The sequence below is a fragment of the Notolabrus celidotus genome, chromosome 2 (genome assembly GCF_009762535.1).
Source record: "Notolabrus celidotus isolate fNotCel1 chromosome 2, fNotCel1.pri, whole genome shotgun sequence".
NCBI lineage: Eukaryota > Metazoa > Chordata > Actinopteri > Labriformes > Labridae > Notolabrus > Notolabrus celidotus.
In genome coordinates, this window is record NC_048273.1 from 5,478,682 (window position 1) to 5,492,490 (window position 13,809).

Consider the following 13,809-nt stretch of genomic DNA (forward strand, 5'->3'; position numbering starts at 1 on the left):
GTGTGTGTGTGTGTGTGTGTGTGTGTGTGTGTGTGTGTGACAACTGAGCTCATATTTACCAACAGCCAAGGACATAAGTGACAAAGTCAGCTCAGGTATCAGGGAGTGTAAAACTGATAGAGGGGATTTACAGCAGCCTTGGCCGACAGATAACACAGCTGGTTAATATGAAACCAGAGATACAGGAGAGAGCAAATAACAAGAAACAGAAAACAAAAACATGTACAGTGACCACTCGGAGGACGGTGTGTAGGTCAAAGCATTTTATTGCATTTTTTTTTTTTAGAAAAACAATACAAAATTCTGTTGCAACTGTCGGAACTGTTGCTTGAATGAACTGCAATCATTCACATGGTACAGTAAAGTGCTTATTTTAAATCAAAATAGTTTCTGTATTTTAAAGGATGTATGTATTTCAGATTTCTTCTCGTGGACACGCCGGGCTCGGTCGGGGGGGATTCAGACAGTGTTACTCAGACGTCAACTCTCCAGATAAAAGAACTGTATTGACGTGGACAGAAATACTCCCTCGACCCCTCGCCGTGTCCACGAGACAGACGTTAAAACATTTGATCAATGTTGCTGGATTGTAAATGCTTTTGCCTGCGGGCTACATTCAAATTGTGGGGAGGATGATGATGATGATGATGGTGATGATGATGGACTGTCCATTTGAATGAATCAGTGAATTTAACACTTCCTTACTTCAAAATGACTGACAATACAAAAACAGCGGGGCTTAAAGAGGTCATGTAGTCCCCCGCCCCCACCCCCAATAAAAGGCAGTCAGAAAAAGCTACTGCCGCGTGACAAAAGTAGAAATGGTCATGACCAAGAGACTCTCCTAACACCGTGAAGGATGTTACAGAGTATGGCCAAAGTCTGTGCGCTTCTGAGTATCCAACCCTATCAAAAAGTAGGGACTAACTTGTCTGATGCTCAAAAAGGAGAAAAAGGCAGAATACTGAACTGTATTGGTATTTTCAAAACCCAAAGATTGCCTTGATCCTCAGCTTAATGCTTTGAGATTACTGATAGCAAAGTAGTTTCCCAAGTGGAGAAGAAACAGCTGCATACACAAATTCAAGTAAGTCTTATTATAAGACATAAAACCCCATAACGATGCATCTGTAGAAAGGTATTCAGAACTATTACAGTGTCCTATTATCAGCATAATGGGTCCTTTGACGCCACTTATTAGAGAGTACCGTCGCTGCAGTGCTGGCAACAGGACATGGACAATCAGAAGTCCTCACTTCTCACTGCCAGGTGATGGATCACACGTTCGACGTTACGACTTGAACCCTCTCTTTGGTGAAATGGCTACAGTGTTGTGAGACCTCATCACCAAGTCCATTACCTGTCAGTTTCAGATGAGCTTAATGAACTTAATCTGAGCAACAACAAAAAAAGAGATTATTGCCAACTCTTACACATAAAAAAATAAAACTAAAAAAACTCGCCGTCACCGGGCACGAACGCTCCAGATCGACTCAACTTCCCAACCTCTCACACCACATACTTTCAACTTTTAAAAACACAAAACATTAAAAAAAAAATCAAAAGGAAAACATCCGGTGTTTCACCTGAACTGAACAGCACCTGCATGAAAATCACCATGTAGAAAATAAAAGCTTATTAACAGCCATACAAAAAGAAAAGGGGGGGGAAGAAATCAGTGTGGCACGTCGACATGGAGTTTTCAAACATGAAGATAAAGTAAACTTAATACAGCTACACGTTCGTGGAAGACTTTTTTTGTTGTTTTTCTTTTTGTGGAATGTTTTTCCTTTTTTAATGTTTTTATTTTTTTTGTTTTTGAAAGTCTCGCCTGCCTCTTCGTTTGTTTGGAGAATTTACTCATTTTTAGAAAGGGGGGGGCAACATCAAAAACAAGACAGAAAAAAAAAAGGATGGTCCAAATGAATGTATTCAATCAATAAATCGACACTCGGGGTCACGTTAGCCAAAAAATGTGCTTTTCAAACCCCTGAGAGGAGTCGTAACCTTTACTGCCAGAATACTCAAGGATCAATCGAATGCAAAAAACTGACTTGTAGGTAAAAAAAAAAAAAATACAAGTTCTGTTTGTGGCAAGGGGACATGTCATGAATTCTTTACAATGAAAGGAACACTGACCCACTTTAGATTGCCTCAAAATTTAACAATTAGCTTGAACAAATAAACTTCAGAGAAACGTCAGATGTCTGGTTTGGAGGTGGCGCTGCATCATACATCAAGTTGAAGTCGTCACTATCAGACTCGCCTGATGGTCTGAAGTCTCTGAAGTTTTTGGATAATTTGGTTCCATGTTCATAAACTGGGTACTGACAATCATCCCTTGCTCTAAGCATGAGCAGTAAGTGCGTGGCCACCAAGCTAGAGGCTTGTTTTATCTCAGACATTTTACAGAAGAGGCTCAGTGTTGAGGAATTCATCTTAAATTGAGAAGAAGAAAAAAAAAATCTTTGAAGTCCCCAGCCACATAATGGACTGCACCAGGCACGGACAGCATTGGCTTAAAGCCCTTCCAAACCCTTCTACTGAATCCCTAGGAGACAGAATCGGCCTTCACCTTGGCATATTGCATAAGCTTGTACGTATCTGCAGAGGGGCCATTCATGCATATACATACAGGCAAAGAGAACATTCCAGATAACTTAATTCACAGTGGGTCCAGTTGTAACATGGGAGCAGCACAACAGGTTGTCCTTTGGTGTCTGAGCTTAGTTTCGAAAAAGATAAATGTTCGGATTTCTTCTGAACTAAGTTTCATGGAAAAAAGAAAATAACTTAGAAAATACTTCTCTCTCTTTCTCTCTCCCGAATCATGAACTGGCCCTCCTCCCAGACCCTGACATACACATGCGTGTGTGTTTGCTATATGCTGGCCCCGGGCTGATGTGCTTCAGAAGTGCTGCAGAAGGGCAGAAGGCATTTAGAGAGGGGGGATGTGAGTAACATCGTCCCGTTCAGCGAGGCAAAAAAGCCTGAATGGCAGAGGAACCGGGGCCAGCGAGAATCAGGGAGAGGGGCCAGAGTCGGAGAAGGAGAGTCTCAGGGCAGTCTGGTCTTGAATTCTAACGGAAGGTCGGAGGTTAGGGTTGACAAAGTTCAGGCACAGTCTCCCACGATAACAAGAGGGGCCAAAAGCTGCCGCAGCTCCGCAGCAGAGACAGGCCCTCCCTTGGGCTGGTTGCTCCGCTGCCTGCGCTTGGCCAGCTTGGAGTTGGAAGGAGGAGAAAGGCGCATAGAAGAGCGATCAGCGGTCACAACAAACGGGACTTCCTGCTGCTGCTGGTCTTCCATGTCATCCTGTTCAGCCAGCTGCCGGTTCACAGCCATGGCTTTGCCAGCAAAGAAAGTCAGATCCCTGGCATTGCTGGTTCTGATGAAAGACAGAAAGACAGTCAGTTGAATGAAGAATAACAACAAATATCTAAAGCTTCAGTATCCTGAAGTATTTAGTCTTCCTTAATTGAATCATCTTCTCACCTTTGATGCAGGATTGATGTTGGCAAAGTGTCGAATGCACCCTGAAGAAAGAAAAGGAGAAGGGTTTTAGAAACTCAACACTTTGAGGGATCGTCTTTCAAACACATTCAGAAGAGTCTTGATGACTTTAGACCTACCCCCTGCACCCAGGGGTGCTGCAGCACCTCCCTGGCACTCAGGCGGTTTTTGGCGTCCCGAACCAGAAGTTTGGATATAAGGTCTTTGGCACTTGAGGAGATGTGAGCCCAGTCTTTCTCTGGGAACTCGTATTTTCCTTCCTGAATACTCTCGAACAAAGTGTTCTGGAGGTGAAAAGACAAACATTCACACTTGTTACTGACTTGGTGTGACAGTGAGCCTCGTTTCAGGGTCAATAATGCTCTTTACCAGATAGAGGGTTGAGTTTATGTGTGAATTATTACCTGGCAGGTGTGGCATGGTTCCCCTAGTTCCCAGCCACAGTTGCCACCACAGCGGCCTACAAAGGGAGGGTAGCCACTCAGCATGATGTAGAGGATGACTCCAAGGCTCCACAGATCACAGCGCTTGTCGTAAATTGTGGCCTCCTCACTGAAGGCCTCGACCACCTCAGGTGCCATATATTCTGCTGAGCCACACTGTAAGACAAAGAGGAGAACGACTGTGAGCCGTAGGGAAGACTTAAAGCAGACCAGAGAGAGAGAAGGGTCAAAAGAAAGACAAGCTTGTTTTAGCTGCTGCCCACATTCTTCAGCTCAGCTGATACCTCGTGGTCTGAGTGTTCAAGCCTGGGGCCCACAGTACGGCCCTGCTGTGGAGGGGGGCAGCCTATGTGACCGTCACATGCTCATTTGAAGTGATGGGTTTATTTAAAATGCGGTACATACAGCTTTTCTCAATGTGCCGGGGACACCTAAGTGGGAACGTCGTGTACAATTACGTATCAAGGGTAGAGAAAGGGAGGGCTGAGCTATAATGAAGCGGGTCAGTGAGGGGAGGCAGCCGAAGTGAGTCACGGCTTTGACCATTCAGCTGTAAACACGCCAGGCAGAACGGACTAAGGGCAATCACAGGCCTGGCCCTGACTGTGCCTTGTTATGTAGCTAGGAGAGAAATTAGGCCAAACACTGAGCACGGAAAAGAGGATTGGTTGTCCTGCAGAGACCGAGACTGGGTTGAGCCCTCACCAGTTACATAACTTGGAAACACAAACAGCGAGAGCTGTTTTAATACTTAAGGGAACGAAAAGAGGAGCAGGTCACAAGTTCAGAAGGACGTCAAGATACTTGTGGATAAAACATTAACTGTTACTGTGTTCCTTTTTAGTCAAACATTCTGGATAAGATGTGCTTTGATTCTTTACAGGATGTCCTTGATGAAGACATCCGCTGATAAAAACTGTGAGAACCAGTTAATCCATCTGAACAGATTTGTTTTTCAAACAGTTCTCCTGAACCCTGGCGGACCGTTCTGTCCTATATCCCCTGGTCCATCTGTGGACCCGCATGTTTACATTGAGCAGGGATCTATTGTGTCCCAGTACCATATCCCAGCTGTCTCCTAACTCCTCCTCCACCCGCTGCACCCTTATGTAATGAAATTTGCTGCACAGGAATCTGGTCTCAGACAAAGCTGCTTCTATTGGAGAGAAAAAAAACCCCAACCCCCACACTCCCACCAACAACACGTCTGGGGCGACTGCCTCCACAGACAAGCCCCCCGGATTCAGGCCAAACGCAGCTGACTGAGAAATAAAAGAAAGGGACATGCAGGATATTTTCACCAAACAAGGATGCTGTAAGAGTGAAAGGCAAATGTCCTCTTGTTTTAAAACCACCCAAATATGCTGCCAGTTATACAAACATCAGTTTCCAGAGAACCAGTCAAAGAAAACTGCAGCTGCCCCTAACCACACTTTTTTTCTTCTTCCTGCACTCTTCTCTTTAAACACCTTACGAGCTGCGTCAGTCACATCCTCCTCTAACCTTCCTGTAAGCTGCAGATTGTTGCGAGTCAGCTGGTGGAAGTCACCGCAGAGTTTGTTTGCATTGTGACCTCAGGCTTTCTGAAAAAGCATGTGACTAGTCAGGCCATATTGACGCCACTGACGACACACACACACACACAACTCTGTTTGTAAACTAACGACAGGATTATGTGAAGAGGCTTACAGGAGGAAAACCTGTTCTGTCATCATGGAGCTGCACCTGAATCGGAGACAAGAGAATAACAGAGGCAGGACTTCTTTTGGACTGTCTGCTCTGTGTGAGTGAGAGTGTCATGTTTTTATGTTGCACCCCTTCTCAGGTCCTAACTGCTGCACATGAGCTCTGACATTTAAACAGATTTATTTCATGCCGAGCGGACAGACACGCTGCTGCATGTGCATCCCTCCTGGTAGACTATTATTAGGTTTTTCCTGGAAAGGTCTCTCTACTTCTTTCTGAGTTTCTGATGTTCTGGCTTTTACAAGAGACCATGCAGAAAAAAAACACCCTCAGCACTTCTATAAACAGGCTTTAGGCAAAGTTCATTAAACCCTTTCAGCAGGGGAACATAACAAAAAAATGCAAAAGCACACAATATTGTGCAAGAGCAACTGTGGGCAAAGTGGGGGCAGGGAGAGACTGCCAATAGTGAGATGAAAATCAGATAACATTGTTCCTGTGATCAAGGCAAAGAAAACAAGCCAGCGCGCATGAGCAGACCGGGCTTTTGTCCCTCCTAGTTGCCCTCCCCCTCCCACTAGCAGGGCCAATCACATCGCAGTTGCTAGGTATATGGGCTAAGAGTAAAATTTCCAGAACGAGCCCTCTGCACAGCCTTTTGTATAAAGAACATAAAGAAAACGCAGACCAGCACAAGCACGGTTGGGGCCACTGGGCGGAGACTGAGCAGAAAGGGAGTGTGGATGTTTTTCTCTCGCACCGCAGAGAGAAAAGAGAAACAAGTCAGGAGTCAGAGTGTTTTGGTTTCAGTGGAACTTGGTGCAACAGGACGTGGCCTTGTTTGAGTCACAATACGTTCCCAGTGGCCTTATTAAACGCCAAGGTTGTCAAACTGTCCTTCCTCGTGTATTCACCCTGCCTGTTCTGTAGACTGACTCTCAGCACAGAAAATCTTTTAATAAACTGTAAGGAAGCAGGATATGACAATTAATAAAAAGCAGGTCCGAACAAGCCCACAACATTAGACACACAGCTAGAACTATGTAGACTAAACGTGAGGCGTCTGGCCCTCTTTCAAAATACTTCAGGGACAGGCTCTATCCATTACTTCTGTTGAAGGAAGATGAAGTTACCACTGGTGAACCCCCCACTCTCACACACCCTTACATTCCTGCAGGCAGAACCTCTATCCTTCACCTGCTCTGGTCTATCAAGCCAGACCCTCAGACAACAAGCAGACAGATGGGGTGTTTGTTGACACAAGCTGAGAGCTCGCCAGTTTAACTTCACCACTCCCCTTTCAGGTTTCAAGGGTCCTGCGCGGCGTTCAGAGTATTGGCTTTGTGTTGTGACGACAGCAGGACAGCTAAACAGTCATAACCCGTAATCTCACGGCTCTCAATATTTGCGATTGATAAGCAGCAGGACGTTGACGTTAGATTCCAAGTGTTACTGGTACTTCAGTTTGATAAGGAGGGAAAATATCTGCCAGATAGGGACAATCAGGAAGTAATCTGCCTCATTTTAAAGCCTGCGCAACACTGAACTATCATAACCTCGACACATCATTCTCCCACCAATCAGAGGGCTGCTCTCCAGCTAACACCACCGAGACTTGTCCAATAGGCAGGCAGCATCTTGGCCTTGATAAGACATTGTTTTACAGCCTGAAAACACCCAGCTTATCCACAACATGTTGCCAAACAACTGTACAGTAACATGTGACCGAGGCTTTACGACAGATTAATCTATTCCTTGTTGTCGCAGCTTCATGCATTTTACTTGAATAGCACCGTCCTGTTATTGAAGTTATTGAAGTACAGTCTTGAGGTGGACTTACAGGAGTGAGGAGCTCAGGGGTGGAGATGGGTGAGCTGTCGCTGTTCAGCTTGATTCCACTGCCCAAGTCAAAGTCACAGATCTTGACTGGGGAAATCTAAGAAAGGGAAAACAGGGTTAGTTTTCATCACAGGGGCTTCTACTTCTAGGATTTGGATTGGTTTGTGTTAAATCTACTTATCAGACTTTATCACAACATTAGTCAAATTTTGAAATGATTGAAGCTGGCTCACCTTGTCTGCACTCTTACAGAGAATGTTCTCAGGTTTCAGATCTCTATGTGCCATTCCTAGAAATAAGAAGGGAAGAAAGTTTTTTGTTAAAACCACCTGATCACTGGGCTTGGAGAAAGGAAAATGTGTTTACTTTTACATCACTCAAAATTAAGAGAGAACAATCAATTTTGCCCAGTTCCAAATAATAATTAAATCTGTGTCCCTTCAAAAAAACAAAAAAAAAAACTGTCTTTATTCAATGCAGCTACTGTAAGTCTGGCATTTAACTCAAACTACTGTACAAACCCTATTTCATGGTACGCTTACACCCTCGGGCTTGTCCTATTTTGGTGATGGTGACGTGTACCAGAATTGCTCATCCTTTTGTTCAAGTGATCTTACCCTTGTTATGCAAGAAATCCAAAGCGCTGGCAATGTCCTGCACGACCACACTGGCTTCCAGCTCGCTGAAGTGGCGTCTCTTGTGAATGTGTGCCAAGATCGACCCTAATGGATGGGTGGACAAAGAGCGTACCAGCTTTATTTACATGCACAGAGCATAGAATGAAAGCCTTCCCCACACACAGGCACAAACAAATGGCCACACAGGAGACTGGGTGTATGCATTGCAGAGAAGGTTTGTAAAATAAACAAAAGGGATGTGATGCAGCAACTATAATTTACTCACCTCCCCTGAGCTTTTCAAACACCAGGTAGAATTTGTCTTCCTCTTCAAAGAACTCCACCAGCTCCAGGATATTACTGCAGGGAAAAAGAGGCAACATGAACCAGTAGAAACAAGAGTATCTGGAGAATGTGTTTGTTTTCTGCACTATGGATTAGGGAGACCAAGGGGCTTCAAACAAATACGACTGAGCACATGTGGGTCAGTCAGTCTGCAGTACAGTCTCCATACATTCATCAAGTGGTGTTACTTTAGTTCAGCGTGACAGACAGGACTTTACCTGTGGCCCTGACACTGGTAGAGCATCTCAACCTCACGGAAGACACGGCTGCGGCTGTGGCCTGGTCTTTTCTCGATGATCTGGAATGAAACATCATGAAACATCAGTCACATCATCTATAATCAGGCTCTAAAGCAATAAGCTGGAAGAGGATGATAAACTGAGTGTGTCTGTTAAAGAGGTGAAGGCTGTCTCTTTGCACTGCACCACAAATCCCCACCCCGACTTTGTTTAGTGTGTTCTGTATTGCATTGATTATATAGTCCGTATACAGAGCCTCAGGACTGGTGTTGGGTTACCAGCATCTCTCTGCTCTTCTACCTCAATCCCACCCTGTGACACAGCTACTGAGACGTTTCTAACCTACTTTCAAAGCTCTGACAGAACAGAAGGAGAATGAAACAAGTCACAGCTGCTTTATATTTAGCCTTCATGTGTGACCCATATTTATATCTTAAGTGCTCTTAAGGAGTCACAAGTGTTCCGTTGCAATGACCCAAAAGCTAATCAGAAACTGTTGACGATACCACCAACAACAACAACAAAAAATGCTTTCTAATTATAACTTTGTGCAGCCTGGAAATGAACCACCGAGGGGCCACCAGCTGCACGATGCCCTGCCAAAACACAGAGAGAATGATAGACTGCTGACACCAAAAGCTAAAAGGCCTGAATTTTCCAGGCCTGGTTGGTTATTGTCAGCTTGGGAGGTGGTGCATGTTTTTCTTCCTGGTGGCTGGATTACAGCTGCTATTGAAGCTCAGTGGGGCCAGAGTTTCAGTGTGTGTGTCTAGGATTAATGAACAGACAAGAGGCCAGTGGGCAGTCCAAAGCCTCTGCACTGTCCAAGTCTGAGTCAGCAGCAGCACGAAAAGCCTCCAAATCAGCTCACTTTCACCTGATAGCTGCACAATCCTTCCTTCCGCCCTGATAACGACACGTGCAGATAAACAAAAAAGTGCAAATCACGGCTAATAAAAGCATCATCAACGTGATCGCAGAAAGTGGGTCAACAGGTAATCTGAGAGACAGATTTATGAGTGTTCACCAAAAATCTAATATCACAGTCACCGCACAATTCTGCATGACAAGTCTCCACAAAGTTACAGACCAGGATCAATCATCAGCTCAGTGTTGTGAAACAATATTTTCAGGGAGATGGGCTTGTTTGGGAACCCGAGCGTCAGAAAGGCATGCACCGCTCAGCCCTCTGCTCGCCCTTGGTGCTCAGAGGCTTTTGTTGCTTATTGCAACACAAGGAACCCACACAACCCACCCCAGTCTAGAGGGGGAGGGGAGAGACGGGACATCTGGCAGGAGTAGTCTGAGCCCCCCTCTGTCGGCTAAATGACCTCTCAATAACTGGCGACCCCCTTGTCTCCTCCCCCAGGAACTGCAGAGTCTCAAGGGATCTACGAATGGGTAAACAAAAGCAACAGATCACAGAATCTATGCTCTAGTTCCTCTGAAACTTGAATAGTCTGATATGGAGACTTGCTGTACAGGGATCTAGACTGTATCTGCATTGGTGGGTTAGTTTAAGGACTTTAAAAAAAGAAAACAAATCTTTCTGCACGTCAGCAAAAATTAAATGTCACAATGTTTTGTTCCCAAAAATGAGGAAACGAGCATCACATGTAAAAGCCAAAAAAGGAAGTCCCCACAAGTCAAGACATGTACGCACAAATCCACACCCCGTTTAGAGAGGAGAAAAAGTTCAACAATACTGAGGGAGAAGCAGAACAAAGCCGTGTAAACACCCTGGGTCATAACTCTCACCCAGCACCCCCTCCTTCCTCTCTCGCTCTGGGTTTTGTTTTGGCACATTTCGCAGTACACAATGTTCTCACTACGAGCGTCCCCTATAGGCAACAGGAGTAAAGGAAAGGGGTGGGTACATCCCTCCCATCGCTCTGATTGGCTGAAAACGATGAAAACAGTGAGGGGAAGGGTCTTGTAGCAGCAGAAGCAGCTAGTGTTGCACATTCAGGAAGAAAAGGGAGAAAAAAAATAGTGCAGCAGCAGCACAACAGAGAGCAGAGCCTGCAGACATCTGTGAGAGAGCTGCACTGAAAGAAGTCAACGTCGCTTCCTGCCCCGAGGATCTGAACTTCTCAACACCCTTTCTAAAGAATAACCAAAGAAAAGCAGCAACATGGACACAATGACACACATCCTTTTCAATAGTGTTCCTCCATTAGACTCTTCAACAGTGTGTGTGACGGCAGCGTTGTTTAACTTAATAACCAGGTTAACAAGCAGCCCTGGTAATATAACAGCTCGTTATCCGCCCACGCCGACAGCAGGCAGGTGTCATGTAGCAATGACGAACTCACAGACTAGTGAGAGACGACACTCGACTCCTAGAATCAGGAGTCCATTCACTCTGCTGAAGTTTTCAAACTAATGCAACCACTCATTAAGTGTCTGCTTGGCTTACCTTAACAGCATACTCTTTGTTGGTGATGAGGTTGATGCATGTTTGCACTCTGGCATACGCGCCCTCTCCTAATACCTCTTCCTGCAGTCTGTAGACATCTGTTGAAAGGTTTGACATGTTAGGGGAATACCAGATTTCACCACAGAGCCAATTCTTACTAGTTTCTATGGTTTTTACCCTCGAATCGTCCAGAGAAGCTGTCGGTTGCCCTGCAACGCTTTTTCTTCTTGTTTCTCTTCTTGGCGTCGGGGATGTCGATAGGCTGGCTGGAGGGCATGTCTGGCACAACAGGAGAGACAACATTATTAAGAGCGATGCTTTAAAAGCTTCAACAAGAGAACTCTAAGCTCTATTTTAAGACAAGATAAGATACTCACCATGTCTTGGGGAGGAATCAAAATTAAAAGACGAATCAATAAGATGGGATCCATTTTTAGTGAAGTCATCGGATTCAAAGGGATTTTGGCCCTAGAGGAGTGGTGGAAAAAAACATGCTTGTTGAGATATCTTATCAATGAAGTATTTAGCTGATAGCATTAACTGATAAGGGAATTTAATCTATTACTTCCTGAAACCATATAGTAGACTCAAAACATGATTGATGACTTTCTGTCACAACTCCTAGCTGCTATCTAATAGAGTCACGCTTTTATTAGCTGGCCATTACACGTGACACGAGGCCACACAGCAAATGTGTCTGACATCAGATGTGAGAGGGCAACAGATGGATTTATATTTAGCAATATGAGGTCCTCTGATATGTGCTTGGATCAGAGGGACTTCCCAAACATCTGATAGCCCACGGTGCCCTGTTCAATTTAGGATTCAAGATTCATTCATCAAGATTTTATTGTTTGTTTTTAAATCTTTAGATGGAGTAGCTCCACAGCACATCACTGGCCTCCTGCAAAGCTACACTCTCCCGCAAGGTCTTTGAGGTCTACAGGACAGCAGCATCTTGTGGTCCCTAAGACCAGGCTGAAAACTAGGGGTGGCCGGCCGTTCTTTCTTGGCAGTGGCCCCCAAACTGTGGAACGACTGTCCCCAACATTAACGACTTTTAAATCCTGTCTTAAAACATATTTTTACTCCTTGGCTTTTAACCCAGAGAGTTGTGTGGTCTCTGTCTGTCACTATTATTTTAATCATTGCTTTAATATATATTTAACTTATTCAATTATTTATTTATTTCTTGTATTCATCTGATCTTGTTAACACTACCTTATTTTTTAACTTTTCTTTCCACTATCACTTATTTTATTAATTTTACTGTTTTGATTTGATTTGATTTTTAAATATTTTATTTACCATCATGCCTCTTATAATTTTACCATTGCTGTTCTGTTGTGTTCTGTCTCTCTGTTATTCTGTGAAGCACTTTGGGCTGCATGTTTTTATGCAAGGTGCTATATTGAGTTGTCTGTTCTTTTATTGTTTGTTTTTTTTAAGTGTTTTATTTGTTTTATCAGGATTATTATTATTTTTTATGTTCTGTGTGTTTTAACCTACCTCACTGTGCACCACTTTGCTAACCTTGATTGTTTTTTTAAATGTTCTATATAAATAAAGTGGATTGGATTGACAGAGGCCCCTCGTGCACACATCTCAAACTCACCTTGAAAGAGCGGTGGAATCCAGTCACCTCGGTTATCTTATTTTGAACCATTTTGCTTCGATTTTGGGGGTGTTTTTTAGGTTGGATGTGCGGCGGCTGCTGCAGTGGTTTTATATATTTTGGGATATCAAGTCCAACTTCTCCGAAACAGTGAGTGGTTTCAGAGAGAGTCGTGAAGTGATCACACTGCGCTGGCTGGTCAGCTTGCTGCGGCGCTTTAAACGGGAGCCCTGCGGACACAACACAAAAACACACCGCAGTGTTACAACACAGACACACAACATAAATCACACTCATACGAATACACACATGTAGAGTTTGGTTCAGTTTAAATGAAGGCTGCATGAGATAAAAGGAGGCCAAAGCAGGTTTTCCAATGTTCGTCACAACAATCAGAGCAGCAGCTAACTGCAACGCCACCCACGGTTAGCTCCAGTCGTTAGTATCTGCACGGCTAAGCTACGTTGAAACAACACACTTTGAATAAGATAAGCACATATTAAAGAATAACCTCGCTGTGTTCAGTTAAACAGTAAAGATATCGACCGCAGAGAGGAGAGCTAGCTTAACACGCTACCAAGTGAGTGAAGTGTCTCGAGCGTTCTCTGCGACTCGACCGTTAGGATTCAACGTTTAAATGAAGAAACGGCCGTTAACACTGCGACGTCACCTTAACGTTAAAACAGCAAATACGACATGATATCGAGGAGAAGTACAAAGTATTCAGGTGTAAGTACAATAAAAAAAAGGCTGAATGGACTCACCCCGTTGTTAATTTTACAGCTCCAGTGTTAGCGTCGTTGTTTTTGACCCACTGCTTCACAAGCCGCAGAGGACGGTCGAGGGGGGGATACGCCTGATAGGATGTGCGTGGAAGGTGGCAAACAAGTATCGGTCTGGGGCTTTATATAACCTCAATGCTGACTCCTCCTTTGACGCCTTCCCCCCCTGAGGACGTCATCAACAGACTAGATCTATCACGTGCATTCTAGAAAGTGATACGTGGGCAAGGTTCCATTTCGTTCTGCGATGTAACTTTAACTCTTTTCAGTATTCAAATGTGAAAACATACAAATATAAGGTATACAATCAA

General features: G+C 44.3%; 1 protein-coding gene across 2 annotated transcripts; it reads right to left on the bottom strand.

Annotated features, from left to right (window-relative positions):
- Positions 1-248: 248 nt before the first annotated feature.
- On the bottom strand, positions 249-13,809 carry mknk2b (MAPK interacting serine/threonine kinase 2b). Of its 2 annotated transcripts, XM_034673306.1 has the most exons (14): positions 13,481-13,809; positions 12,717-12,946; positions 11,479-11,569; positions 11,279-11,380; positions 11,102-11,199; positions 8,662-8,741; positions 8,385-8,458; positions 8,099-8,203; positions 7,715-7,770; positions 7,483-7,578; positions 3,918-4,112; positions 3,633-3,797; positions 3,496-3,536; positions 249-3,388 (listed from the first exon to the last, which is right to left on the bottom strand). In XM_034673306.1, exons 2-14 carry the CDS (start codon positions 12,765-12,767, stop codon positions 3,115-3,117), a joined length of 1,428 nt encoding a protein of 475 aa, XP_034529197.1. In that variant the 5' UTR covers positions 12,768-12,946; positions 13,481-13,809; the 3' UTR covers positions 249-3,114. The 2 variants fall into 2 exon arrangements, with proteins under 2 accessions (XP_034529197.1, XP_034529207.1); XM_034673316.1 differs by having other exon boundaries at positions 11,102-11,380; positions 13,481-13,624.

Bases quoted from the DNA above. Each gene is read 5' to 3' on its own strand.
- mknk2b (XM_034673316.1), bottom strand. From the start codon at position 11,547: ATGACTTCACTAAAAATGGATCCCATCTTATTGATTCGTCTTTTAATT. The intron at 8,742-11,101 runs GTAAGCCAAGCA...GTTTCATTCCAG, and splicing joins ACAAAGAGTATGCTGTTAAG to ATCATCGAGAAAAGACCAGG. The intron at 3,798-3,917 runs GTAATAATTCAC...TTTCACCTCCAG, and splicing joins AACCATGCCACACCTGCCAG to AACACTTTGTTCGAGAGTAT.